Below are 14,944 nucleotides of genomic sequence, written 5' to 3' on the forward strand. Positions count from 1 at the left end.
ACTTTTAAGTGACAGATGGTTTATATATGTTAATATTATACCCTAATCTGGATCCAAAAAACAGAAGTAAGGCTAGAGAGAAGTTACTGGTGAGAGAGAGAGATGGAAAGAAGAGAAATGAGAATGAATAGGGATTAATGCTTTCTTTCCATCTCCACCATTAAAAGCCTTGCCTCATTAATGGGACATTAGAAGAATTAATCACCTGCACCTTCACTGATTCTTGGATTTTACCTGCTAGTTAGAGACTGAAGTAGTAAATAGTTTTCTCATTTTATGTTCTGGATACCAGTGAGACACTTTCAGGGAGTCCATGAAATCAACCTATTTTTCCTAATACCTTTTCATTCTCATTCTTTCCTGACTATCCTGAGAGTCTTTCAAAGGCTGTCACAACAGAATGAATGCAGAAACAAATGAGAACCTAATTGTAATGCCTATTAAGCCTGGCATTACAAAGATCTGTAGATGTATTTACGTTATTACTTCTAATAAATTAGTAAATATAAAACATTTTGTTTTAACTTTTAATACTGCAAACGCTAACAAGAGAAACCTACAAAAACAAAAGCTTGTGAGGTCAATTACTATTAAGAGCATAAAGAGGATCAAAAAGTTTGAGAAGTGTTGATGTAATAATAAATTTAAATAAACATGAAGCTTGTATCAACAGTACTCTTCATATAAAAGGAGGGAATCAAGTTTTCAATGTTTTGCAAACTAAACATGCAGAAGAAGAACAGTATTTCAAGAGCATAATTTTTACCTCTTCTCCTTCTACCTCAGGCCGAATGGCATCATCCAGCTGCAAGGGCAAACGGGGTTCAGCGAAACTGATCACATAAATCTGAAAGTGAAAGATTGCCAAAAATATCAAAAAGTACACAAAACCTGTTATCTTTTGCTTAAAAAATCTACTTGAACATGAAGCAATATTTGAATATATCTTTAACTGAAACTATGTACTAAAATCAAACAATATGGTACATGTTTTTTCATTTATATTTCTTGCCTACCTCCCTGGGTTGTTGAAATAGTCAAATGAGGTAACATATATACAAATACTTTGTAAACTCTTAAGGTGCATACCAATGTGGTAAATAAGTAATAACTGAAGTTGAGAGGTCTGGGTTTAAGGCCTTGCTTTGTCACATGAAAGCTGTTGTCAGGCAAATCACGTAACGTCAGAACTTTAATATTCTACTCTGTAAAATGAGGTCAGCAGTAAAAATCAAATGGAATAATGAATATAAAAAGTTTGCTCATTTGAAGGGGCCATTAAGAAATGAGTTTTTATTATTGTTAACAGCATTAAGCCATTTCTTCCACTAAAACTAGTCAGCCCAACTCTGCTATACCTCTCCTATTTCCAATGCTTTTCCCAAATATCCCTTCATTGCCTTCTTTCACTGAACACGTCTCCCTTCCTGTTGCTCTCCTGGTTGGGAGCACCATAAGAGGGCATTCCTTTAAGGTGTTAAAACCCCTCAATATTCACTCACTCTAACTGCATATTTTAGTGCTAAAAAGCAGTTAGGTCACAATGAATTAGCTACCCTTAAAAAATATGTTACCCTATTAATTACTCCCAACTACGCCTGGAAATCCTGCTAAAGCATAAAAGGAAACAGACCTTAACTAGTTGATTCAGGAAATTATATTCTTCCAGTTGGTAGATTACATTTAGCATTCAGCTGAGACACTTCAAGAAAAAGTATCAGGAGAATACTCTAGTCCTCGTAGTAAAATAGAATTATTTTTCAACACTTCCTATGCCCAGGTTGTAGCCCTTCCCTTTGATGAGTTAACAGAAATTTGATCTATGATTGCAAAGTTGGAGAACTGGGCAGCTCCCTTTTATTTTTATAACAGGAAGAAATTCATTGTCTCCTTCACTGGGTTGTGAGCACCTAGATCCCCACACCCTCACATAGTGCTTGGCACAAAGTATATTTTCAGTAACTGCTGGCTGAATAAATAAATGATAAGTCATTGCTTACTATAAGTATTTATATATAAGTATTGCTTACTATATTTACTATAAAGTATTTATATTTTGTGAGCTACTTTATAACTATGTTTATTGAGGGAAAATTTGTCTTTAAGCTGTTTTAGCTTTATATTTATTATTAACATTTATTAAGTTCATACTAAATGCTACGTACTTAGAATATTTTAGAAGTACATTTATTTGCTCCAGTCACTAAAATTTTATTTATTAAAATACTGAAAAAAATATGTTGCTTGGAAAATAGGGTCGTTTTTCTTGGTCGGCATACCCTTATATTTTTCTTTACTAGGTTACAGACTTCCTGGTGGGTTGGTTTAAAGTGAGACTTGCAAAAAGAGAACAAAGTAATTTGGCAAGTTAGGTCAGTAAAAAAATATAAGATATTCTAAGTCTTGGAGAGTTCCATGAAAATCAATTCCAGTTAAATAAACTTATTCCTAAGTAAGTGTGAACATATGAGTCTATCTTTCTGCATTTATCTGTCAGTCTGCCTGATTCCTCTATCTTACATATGTTCATGGGGTGTGTGTGCATGCGCGCAATAGAGAGAGAGAGAGAGAGAGAGAGAGAGAGAGAGAGAGAGAGAGAACGCGCATATGTAAGATAGAGCAGTGTAGAATGCTTAAGAAAAAAAGTTATTGCTGGAATTTAAGACCAATATGGTATTGTCTCTTGATTTTTCTACACTGTAAAATAATAGTAATAAAATGATTATAAGAGAAGATAATGCTCAAGAATTAGTATAATTAATCGATATTTAGAAGCACATCATCATAAGAAAGTTCATAGCAAATTAAGATTCCTAATAGTAAAGTTTTTCTTTTGTCTCTTATAGTGGTCTTTTATTTTTAATATATATTTTATTGATTATTACAGTTGTCCCATTTTTTTGTCCCCTTTATTCCACTCTGTCCCACACCCCTTTCCCACCAGCATCCCCCAGCCAGTTCATGTCCATGGGTCATACATGTAAGTTCTTTGGATTTCCCATATCCTATACTATTCTTAACCTACCCTGTCTAGTTTGTACCTACTATTTATGCTTCTTATTCCCTGTACCTTTTCCCCTATTCTCTCCCCTCCCTTGCCTCTCTGATCTCCATTTCTGTGATTTTGTTCCTGTCCTAGTTGTTTGCTTAGTTTTTCTTTGTTTTTGTTTTTTTTTAGGTTCAGCTGTTGATAGTTGTGAGTTTGTTGTCATTTTACTATTCATAGTTTTTGATCTTCTTTTTTTAGATAAGTCTGTTTAACATTTCATGTAATAAGGGCTTGGTGATGATGAACTCCTTTAACTTGACCTTCTCTGGGAAGCACTTTATCTGCCCGTCCATTCTAAATGATAGCTTTGCTGGATAGAGTCATCTTGGATGTAGGTCCTTGCCTTTCACGACTTTGAATACTTCTTTCCAGGCCCTTCTTGCCTGTAAGGTTTCTTTTGAGACATCAGATAATAGCCTTACAGGAACTCCTTGGTAGATAACTGTCTCCTTTTCTCTTGCTGCTTTTAAGATTCTCTTCTTAACCTTAATCTTGGGTAATGTAATTACGGTGTGCCTTTGTGTGTGCTTCCTTGAGTCCAAGTTCTTTGGGGCTCTCTGAGTTTCCCGGACTTTCTGGGAGTCTATTTCCTTGGCCAGATCGGGGGAAGTTCTTCATTATGTTTTCAAATAAGTTTTCAATTTCTTGCTCTTCCTCTTCTCCTTCTGGCTCCCCTGTGATTGGGATGTTGGAACGTTTAAAGTTGTCCCAGGGGTTCCTCAGCCTCTCCTTGTTTTTCTGAATTCTTGTTTCTTCATTCTGTTCTGGTTGAATGTTTATTTCTTCCTTCTGCTCCAAATCGTTGAATTGAGTCCCAGTTTCCTCCCTTCACTGTTGGTTCCTGTATATTTTTCTTTATTTCACTTTGCGTAGCCTTCACTTTTTCCTCCATTTTGCAACCATACTCAACCACTTCTGTGAGCATCCTGATTACCAGTGTTTTGAATTCTGCATTTGATAGGTTGACTATCTCTTCATCGTTTAGTTCTATTTTTGGACCTTTGATCTGTTCTTTCATTTGGACCATATTTCTTTGTCTCAGCACACCTGTCATGTTGGAAGCGGTGGAGCCTTAAGTATTCCCCAGGGTGAGGAAACTCAGGTCTGTGGTTGTGATGCTATATATGGGGGAGGGATCTGAGGGGGAACAATGCTGCTTGCTGGACTCCCTACTGGCTTTCAGTCACTATTCCCACTACTCACAAGCAAACTGGACCCTTCTGGTGCCGATTCCCGGGTGGGCGGGTTTGTGTACTGTTCTAGGGCCCTGTGGGTCTCTCCATAAATCTCTCCTGTGAGGCTGGGAGTTTCTCCCACTGTCGCAAATCCCACAGATTTTTACAACCAGAGTTCTTGAGGCTTTCTTTTCTCACACTGGAACCCTGAATTGTGTGCTCTGTCTCGTTCCCCAGCTCTTTCTCCTGGTTTATCTGCACACAAATGCAGGACTGCCTGGTCTAACAGCAACCACCTTACCCTACTGGTCCGTCAGCTGTCGCCTTGCCACACATCCTCTCCACCCCACTGCCCGTCTGTGCTCCTTCTACCAGTCTGGATGAATATTTCTTCTTTAACTCCTTGGTTGTTGGGCTTCCATACAGTTCGATTTTCCGGCAGTCCTGGTTATTCTTTGTTTTTAAATTTGTTGTTGTTCTTTTGGTTGTGCAAGGAGGCAAAGTATATCTACATATGCCGCTATCTTGGCCAGATGTCATGAATAAAGCTTTTTCAATATGTTTTATATTTTTTCCTATGTGACTAAGGTAGATTGTTTGCAAAAATTGCTTCAATAATTCCTTGTGCTCCTGTATAAGTGTCCTTTTCCAATGATATTGCCTCTCATACCATCAAAAGGTGTAATCTATTTCTGCACTTCTTAAATCTGAATTTGGCCATGTGACTTACTTTGACCAATGAAATTCTTGGCAAAGGTGATAGAAGCAGAAGCTTGAAAAGTGTTTGCACACTAAAGCTTCCCTCTCTTGTTGCCGGGAACCATTCTGACACCATGCCATCAATCCTGAGCTAGCTTGTTCGATGAAGAGAAGCCACAGGAAAAGTTGTTCCCGAAATAAGTATCAGTGAGCCCAACTGATGACACACGGAGTAGATGAGCCAATCGGGATAGGCCAACCCTAACTGACGAATGCACAGAAAAGTGAGAAAATCGCTTTTGTTGTTTTGTTGTTTTAAGCCACAAAGTATGGGATCATTTGTTATAAAACAAAAGCTAATTGAGTCAGTAATCAATTTATAAATCTCAACATTTTATATCAACCCTAATTATTAATAGATTTAACATAAACAGTTATAAGAACTACTCAAATATATTTCTGTACACAATTTTATATTTTGGAAAAAAGTTACCTTTTGAACATGTAACTCTACATCTTGCTGTGTACAGCTTCCAATTTTCTGATTGACTTTTCTCACAACACCTTCTACATCTACGATGCTCTCTTTGTTGATGCTGTCAAAAGAAAAATTTTCCAACTTTAATCATTTCATCAGAGGTGTCAGAACTCATTTGGTGTTTCAGCAGGAAAGCTGAATTTATTAAACTCTTCTTTAAGAGAGTAAACCACTTAAGAGAAACCTAGTCTATTTAATAATAAGCTATTATACATTACATCTTGTGAGATTCCTTGAAGAGATGATTTTCTAGATGCCATAATTTAGTTACTATTTATAAAATACTCTGGACATAAAAGGCAACAGGACCAGCACTGAATCATGGAAAGTAGGAAAAAGTCTTTCAATTATTTATTAAAGAACATTCCCCTTCCTATAGATGAAATTTACTAAGATCAGCATTTCCTATAACAAGAAACACTGGCTTCAATAAATGCAATTACTGGTATGTAATGCAACTGAATAATAAAAGAAGGTCAACTGAAAAGATTTCAAGGTAATAAAAGGACATTGGGGTGCTACAATTAAATACTCATTGCCCATAGTTTCTCAGTATATACTGTCATTGACTGGATTTATGGCAGACAGCCCAGAGGATGGTATAATCCCAATTAAGAATGTCTATATGAAGCTTAATATACACTAAGAGTAAAAGAAATTAATTTGGGCAGTTTAGCAAACTAGAATTTAGCACAAAATTTAGCAAACTAGAATTTAGCACAAAAGACACTCAAATTCTAAAATATAACACTTATAAAGTAGCTTATAAACTTACCAACTGATTATTTTTGGTCTCTCATACATAACCAAAAGAGAAAGGGTATATAATCCAAAAAGGTGGTTTCCACACAAAACATACCAATTTTACTTTTGAGTATATTCTTGTACTGACAGAATGTGTCACAACATATTTGTGGAAACGGGTACAATTTAACATTTAGGTCTTAGAGACTGATGGCAGCACCATGGTGGCTCCACTAATGTACAACTATCAATCAATACTCTCAAGAGGTAACTGGAGCTGCAGAGTGAGGTGAAAAAAGGAAGGAAGAATAATGCAAGTGTGACAACTGGGAAAGAATGGATTTCCTGGGCAGCTAGAGTAATAGAAATGGCAAATATGTATTAGGAAAATCTCTCTTGGACTCCCTGTTTATCTGCTATGTCATAAACCCTAGTTAACTTTTGTATTAATCTTTCATGGTTCAATTCCATACCCAGAATCCTACAAAGTGAATGACCAGAATCTGGACAATACAGAACAAAACAAAAGATACAACTCTCATAATAAAAATTCTATCCATTCTGGTGAGGTACCGAGTCCTTCCTTAGTAGTTATGATGTTACTTGACAAGATTCCAGAAATCCAGCAATGCTTATTTTACAAAAGAGAACATCACAATCCACTTCAATGAACACTTGCTTAGAACTGGAAAACAATCAAAATGAGGATAATAAATGAAAAACGGTGAAAAAATTTTCACTGCACATTGCTACACTGCCTAAAATGATATGTCTGTTACCAACCACCTTAAAAAGAAATCAATAGTACACGTATCTCTTTGCATTATCATAAGTCTCCTGAACTAGGGCTATCACCTAATATCTAACTAAATCTTGTGTACTGAAGAAACTCACAATTTACTATGGTAAAAGAGAGAGTTTGTGAACTAAGATAAGGCTCCTCTGAGACCTGAAGGGCTTCAGTTATTGTTAAAAGGGCTTTTTTATACTGGCTATCTATTGTCACTGCATCTTTCTTCAATGTACTAGCTACCTACCAGTCTGCCATGTCTGTTTGCATGAGCAAACTTGATATTGTAGTATATAATTCAGGCCTTGTGAGAATTCTGCTGCTCATGTTACACGTTTCTCTCAGGAAGGTTTTCTCTGTCTTACTGATCATTGCTTAATCAAGTAACCTGACCTACCCCGAGCTAGAGTTCCACCCTGCCACATTCCCGCTATTTCCCTGGCCACCTTGGTTCTCTTATGTCACTCTCTCTGCCTCCCTAGGGAGGCTTTCCAGAGTCTTCTTCAAGCCAACTCAAGTCACACACATCTACTCTCAAGAACTGAGCACTATATTACTATCTTTCCAGAAACTAGTAAAGATATCCTGCCCAAGGCTAGCTTAAGTTTCAATTAAAGAAAACAAAACTTCTTTTTTCTCCCTCAAAAGTACCAGATGATTCCTTTTATCCATGAACTGAACTTGGAACTTAGTTTATATTTAGTACTTTACTTTATTCAGTAGTATTACATGCTGAAATACTTGATCAGCTAGATTAGAAAACAACCACCATTTTAAACATTGTTTCCCAAACCGAACAATTCAGAAAAGAGCTTCTGAAAACCTGACCTATTTCCTAAACAGGACCAAAGTTAAACTTCTGTTATCACAAATTGGTCTATGGACTCAATTAGAAAGATGACAGATTAACCAGATACAGAGGATGCTTATAATTAATATTTTTGCCCTTCCTATCTCATTATTTCCCCTTATTATATCTAGTAGTTACATGCTGTTAATAGAATAGCCTATTTAGATATTAGTAAAATCATTCCATAATTATTTAAACCTTGGATAATTTAGCTATAATATCTCTATATCTACATCTACATCTATCCATATTTTATGACATGAATGAATTTAGAAGAAAAAAACATTAAAACAAGAGTCAAATTTGTGAAAAAGGGTCAGAGTAGAACTTGCTAGTTAGAATTATAAAAAGTTATAGGGTATATTGTCAAGAGTCCATATAAGAGGGATAAGAACACTTAAATAAACTACTGCTATTATTAGATAAAATTCCACGTTGTGGAAAAAGTCTAATGATTTTAACTGACATTGTTTATTAAGATGGCTTAATACTTTATAGTGTGTATTCTATAGCTTGAATGTTACCATAAAGAAACCCTATAAAGGTTTCTGTTTTACCTTTTAAAACTAATATGTCACTATGTCTGTATTTTGAAAGGGCACTCTGTCTAACAGGCATCTAAGAGCCTTGGCAGGAAAAAAACCATCTATGGTGAAAAGCAGAGGAACTCCTGGGAACTATTTTACTGTAGGAGAAATGGGTGAAGTAAATAAAACACATATTTTTCAAGTCAAGTCAGCTATTTTTATTACTACCCTTCCAAAACATACTATCACTGCATTGTCTCATACCTTTCATTTTCCAACTACCCTTTTGATCCTACATATAATTAATCACTCTACAAATAAGATGAATAGAGCTTTGATATTAAAAGTTAAAAAGGAAGAATGTGTACAATAGACTTCAAAGATTCTGTTAAAACTGCCATACTGGTTCTTGAAGGAGGTAAGCTTCAGTCTACAGTAATGAGTAATGTCTTATTATTTAATGTTTCTGAAAAAAAAAAAAGAAAGTTTTTCGCATATCTCTGTGGTATACTAAATTATTTGTTCCAAGTCTTCATTTCCCTGTGGTAGTAGTATTCATCCACGTCTTTGCCATGGCTTCAGGGCAGACAGAAGGTACTTACTTCTCTGCCCCTAAAATTTGGGTTTGGTCATATTACTTGCTTTATCAATGAAATGTCAGTGGATGTGATACTAGCAAAGGTTTGAAATGTGCTTGTGCAGTTGAACTTGCCCTTCAGCATTTCGGCTTTTCTCTTGAGAAAATGATGCTCAGGTAGCTGCTGGTCCAAGGAATCTGAGAAACACAAGGAACATACTAGGACCCAAACCACAGCTTCAAAACAAGCCTAGATGAGCCAAACTCTAGCTGACCCACAGATGTGTAGGCAAGAAATCAAAAGTTTATTTTTGTATGCTATTGAGGGTTTTTTTTCCTTTACAAGTTTTTTAAATTATAAAATATGTAATATAGAACATTCACCCACAGTTAAGTGTATATATAACTCAGTGGCAGTCAGTGTTGTGCAATCATCACCACTATCCATTTCCAGAACTTTTTCAGTATCCCAAATAGAAACTCTGTACTCATTAAACAATTAACTCCTCATTCCCTGCAAGTACTCACCATCCCCAGATCCTGGTAACCTCTATTCCCTGTCTCTATGAGTCTGATTTTTCAAAGTACTTCTGGTAGGTAGAATCATATTTGTCCTTTTGTGTATGACTTATTTCACTTAGCATAAGGTTTTTAAGATTCATCCATGTTATAGTGTATGTCAGAATTTCATCCCTTTTTAAGGCTGAAAAATATTCCATTATATATATGTACCACATTTTGTTTATAATTCATTTATTCATCATTTGTTTCTAACTTTTGGTTACTGTGAATAATGCTGCCATGAACAATAATAGAATACAATGATCTTTCTGAGTCCCTGTTTTTAATTCTTTTGGTTATCTATCTTGAAGTGGAATTGCAGGATCATATAAAAATTCTGTATTTAACTTTGAGGAACCATCACATTGTTTTCCAAAGCAGTTATACCATTTCACAATCCCACCAACAATGCACAAGGATTCTAATTTCTCCATTCCTTATTCATCTTATTTTCTGTTTTTTCTATAAAGGTCATCCTAATGGGTATGAAGCGATATCTTATTGTCCTTTTGATTTGCATTTCTTTAATGTCTAAAGATATTGAGCATCTTTTCATTTGCTTAGTGGCTATTAGCTTATTTTCTTTGGAGAAATGTCTATTCAACTCCTTTGCCCATTTTGAAATTGGGTTTTTGTTTTTGTTGTGAGCTGTAGGAGTTCTACATGTATTCTCGATATTATTCCTTTCCTGGATATATGATTTGCAAATATTTCTTCCCATTCTGTGGGTTGGTTTTTCACTCTCTTGATGGTGTTCTTTCATGCACAAGTTTTAATTTTGAAGTCCAATTAATCTAATTTTACTTTTGTTTACCAGTGCTTTTGGTGTTATATCCATGTAGTCACTGCTAAATCTAGTATTATAAAGCTTCTGGCCTGGGTTTTCTTCTCAAGAACGTTACAGTCTTCACTCTTACATTTAGGTCATAGATTTATTTTGACTTAATTTTATATATGGTATGAGACAAGGTCTTTGGCATGTGGATATCCAATTTTCCCTGCGCCTTTGTTGAAAAGACTGTTTTTTATCCACCAAATGGTCTTGGAACCCTTGTCAAAAAATCAATTGACTAGGAGGTCTCCCAGAAAATATCAAGCCATGTAATAGAAAAATAGAGACATTTACTGAAGAAGATACAGAGGACAATGACGCCTCAGTCTGCTTCAAAATAGGCACCTTGGGACCTCACACAGTTCCCCAGTCACCATCAGCTGCCCCATTGTATTTTCCTGAATCTCACTGACAGCCTGAAATCTCTTCCCTTTCAAAAGTGATTTTAGTTTTAGGAAAAACCAGAAGTTTCAGGGCACCAAATCAGGGCTGTAGACGGGCTGAGTTACCTGGGTGATTTGCTGTATTGCCTAAAAACTACACGAGATGTGATACATGAGCTGGCACGTTGTCATGATGAAGCTGCCAATCACCAGTTGCCAATAGCTGTGGCCTCCTGAATCATCCAAACAGTTTCCGTGGAGGTATGTTCAAGCTTAATGCAAATTTGATGCAGATCCATTGTTCTACTTGCTCGGTCATTTTGAATGCAATGGCCACACAGACACCTGCTCACTCAGTGGCGTCTACTGTACCCACTGACTAGTACAGTGAAGCGGTCATTGTTTATGCAAGCCCATTCCAGTCCACTCTCCTTGGCCACCAAGTTACACTGATGTTGGTGCAAACTGTTTTCGTTATATAAACAATGGTTGGATTTTTTCTGGACCGAGCTTGTGTATGTTTGGGTTTATTTCTGGCCTCTCTATTCTATTCCATCAGTCTATATGTCAATCTTTATGCTAGCACATTGTTTTGAATACCGTAGCTTTGAGGTAAGTTTTTTTTTAAAGTGCTCACCCAAGGATATGCTTATTGGTTTTAGAGAGAAAGGAAAGGAGAGAGAAGGAGAGAAGGAAGGAGAGAAGGAGAGAGGGGGGAAAAAGAGAAATAGTGTGAAACAGAATATTGATAGGTTACCTCCCATACGCACCCTGACTGAGGATTGAACCCACAACCTAGGTATATGCCCTGACCAGGGATTGAACCCACAACTTTTTGGTGTATGGAACTACACTCTCCAACACAATGGGCCACTCAGCTAGGACTCTAGTAAGTTTTTAAATCAGGAAGTGTGAGTCCTCCAACTTTGTTCTTTTTCAAGATCATGAGATTCCATATGAATTTTAGGAAGGGTTTTTCTATTTTTTCAAAAAAAATGCCATTTGGATTTTGACAGGGATTGCACTGAATCTACACATCACTTTGGGTAATTCTGTCTTGCTACTGAGTTTTAAGGTGGCTTGTTACATAGGTTTTTTGGAACAGCTGACTAATACAATGTTAAGCTCAAGAAAGTTATGAAATTTTAATAATTCCTTGAGTTCAAAGCTATCATCTGATAATAAAAGTCTCTAAAATAGTAAAAGTATGTTTGGAGTTCATCATATGCACACTGCAAACCAACAGTGTGTATTATGCACTGTAAAGATATTTTTAAAAACCAAATATACAAAACTGTATTATAAAATATTAGGGTTGATTTCTTATCAAACAGTAGAATTCATCCATTCAAGGGAATACTGTCCTCTTTAAAGTGACTGCTCAGGGAAAGAAGTTTATAAATACACTTCAAAACCAGCACTGCCGGAACTGGAGACTATCATGCTAGGTGAATTAAGTCAGTTGGTGAAAGACAAATACCATTTGATCTCACATAAGAGGAATCTAATGAATGAAATAAACTAATCAGCAAAACAGAACCAAAGGCATAAATAGACTGACAGTGCTAAGAGGGGTGGAAGGAGGGGGGATGGTTTGAAAGAAGGTGAAGGGATTAGTCAAGGAACATATATGAAGGACCCATGGACATGGACGAAGGGGTGGGGATTGACTATGGAAGTGGAGGGTGGGCTGGGTGGAGGGGGGGGAAATAACTGGAACAACTGTAAAACAAAAAAAAAATCAGCATTGTCTAAAACAATCTGAAAATGACTTATATGGAATTACCTCTTGGTTTTGTCACACATATCAGTTTTTTTGGGGGGGGGCAGGGTCAGTCTCATTTACACATATTATTTACTATCCTTTAGAAACACTGAAGACCATGGTAGAAGTCTGGGTGGGAGAATAGAGGAGACATTAAAAAAAACATCAAAAGAATGGAATTGCCTTTTGACCCAGTGATTCCACTGTTGGGATCATACCCTAAGAATCCTGAAACACCAATTTAGAAGAACCTATGACCCCAATGTTCATAGCAGCGTTATTTATAATAGCCATATGCTACAAACAGCCTAAGTGCTTATCAGTAAATGAGTGGATCAAAAAACTGTGGTTTACTATACAGTAGAGTGAATGGAATACTATGCAGTAGAAAGAAGGAACTCCTACCCTTTGTGACAGCATGGATGGAACTGGAGAGTATTATGCTAAGTGAAATAAGCCAGTCAGTGAGATAAATACCATATGATCTAATGACCAAAACCTAATCAACAAAACAAAGAAGCCAGCAAAACAGAACCAGAGACATGGAAATAAAAAAACAAGATGACAGTAATGGGGCGGGGTTGGGGGGGAGGCATAACAGGGGATTTTAAGGGAGCGGTCAAATCGTGGAGCATGTTTAAAGGACCCATGGACAAGGACAACGGAGAGGGGTGGGGTGTGTGTGGGAAGAACTGAATGTGGGTGGGAGTGGTGGGCAGGGCAGGGGAGAGTGATGGGGGAATATGGGGACAACGGTAACTGAACAACAAAAATATTTTAAAAAATCAAAAGAGAACAGCATTAGAAATACAAGGAAGTAACATGTGTCAAAAAGGAGGGAATAGTTAATATATCAACTATACAGGATTAATACAGATAGAAGATATTAACCTTATATATAAGGTTAACATAGATATAGATAATATATCAACTACAGGACTGAGTAGCTGTCTCTGAACATTTTTGATAATTATAAAAGATCATACTTACTACTGAAAGTTCTAATACTAAAATTCCAATTCCTAAAAATTCCAAATAAATATGTGAATTGAAAAGTTTAAGTCCCCCTTCATATATGTAATCCCTCTTCCTATAATCACTATGCTCACTATTTGGTCTTTATGCCTCCACATTTTTTCTTATTTGCAAAAAATATGGAATGCTTCATAAATTTTCTGTCATCCTTATACAGTAGTTTTGTTCATTTTCTCCGTATTCTTTAACGTTGACGAAGCATTGTTCTTTTAATTTTTATAGCTGAAACGAAACTGGTCTTAATACACATAAATACTTAAACTATCGCTATTCCCACATCAATTTCTTTTTATGTTTCAGTTCCTGTATGAAGTGCTTTACACATATACCATCTCACTTAAACTTCACAAGGGCTTACAAGGTAGGTATTACTATCATTTTAGAGTTGAGGAAACTGAGACTAAAAGGTCAAGTAATTGGCTTAACATGACACAACTTGGTAAAATCATGCACAGATTGTTGTATTAGAGTTCTGTTAGGCTCAAAAATGAGAACCCAATTTTACGAACTCCAGAATGCCTTATCAGTTCACTTGCCCTTCATGAATAGTTTTCAAAATGCCCAAGAATCGTGCTACCTTCTCCAGTAATGCTGACGCATCTTGATGTCTGCTGTTCTTGCCAGCCTAGAATTTCAGTATAAAACAACATGAAGCCCTAGCTGGTGTGGCTCAGTGGATTGAGTGCTAGCCTGTGAATCAAAGGGTTGCGGATTTAATTCCCAGTATAAGGCACACGCCTGGGTTGCAGGCCAGGTTCCCAGAAGAGAGCATGCGAAATGCAACCGCACATTGTTGTTTCTCTTCCTCTCTTCCCCTCTCTGAAAATAAGTAAATATATAAAATCTTAATAAAAACCCCACCCATGAACTTATTATTTAAAGTTATAGTAAACTTAGAAGAATTAATCCCATAAACTGTCTAGAATTTTGACCCCATATTTTAGACCCACGTCTAAAGTACAATATATCTTTACCAAAGTTTTCAATACAAATGTTGAACTGGACAGGTCCAAATACAGAAATTTTGTTTCTCCTACAATAGATAACCACCTCATTCCAACAAAGTGGTATAAACCATCTAGGTACAGTTGTTTAGAGTTGTAGTCCACAACAGTATAATGACCTAGTAGCCTATGTTCACCAACTTGTCCACGTGATGCGCAAGGTATACCCACCTGCCAATGTCCCTGTGGGCCTCAACTGTAGATGATATATATATATATATATATATATACTTCTACCACAGCACCCATAACATGTCTGTGCATGCAGTTGTTTACCTATTTTTATCCTCTCCCCAAAATAAGTTCTTTAAGTGATATATGTGTCACTGTGCACCTCAGCCCAGCAGAGTGCCTGTACCAGAGCAGGTGCTGAATAAAAGTTTTCTAAATCAACAAGACTTCTGAGTATTTTGAT

The 14,944-nt window shown here is 36.4% G+C and overlaps 1 protein-coding gene across 1 annotated transcript in view; it reads right to left on the minus strand.

The window, feature by feature from the left end:
* Positions 1-14,944, minus strand: part of DARS1 (aspartyl-tRNA synthetase 1) — a 62,487-nt gene that overhangs the window by 15,949 nt on the left and 31,594 nt on the right. Inside the window, exons 5-6 of the mRNA XM_054562686.1 lie at positions 5,417-5,519; positions 767-847 (exon numbers count right to left, since the gene is read on the minus strand). Coding sequence (XP_054418661.1) covers positions 767-847; positions 5,417-5,519 — 184 coding nt within the window. The remainder of the gene's footprint in view (positions 1-766; positions 848-5,416; positions 5,520-14,944) is intronic.

The sequence above is a fragment of the Pteronotus mesoamericanus genome, unplaced genomic scaffold, assembly GCF_021234165.1.
Source record: "Pteronotus mesoamericanus isolate MK-2021 breed Mesoamerican mustached bat unplaced genomic scaffold, CSHL_Meso_final scaffold_651, whole genome shotgun sequence".
Classification (NCBI taxonomy): Eukaryota; Metazoa; Chordata; class Mammalia; order Chiroptera; family Mormoopidae; genus Pteronotus; species Pteronotus mesoamericanus.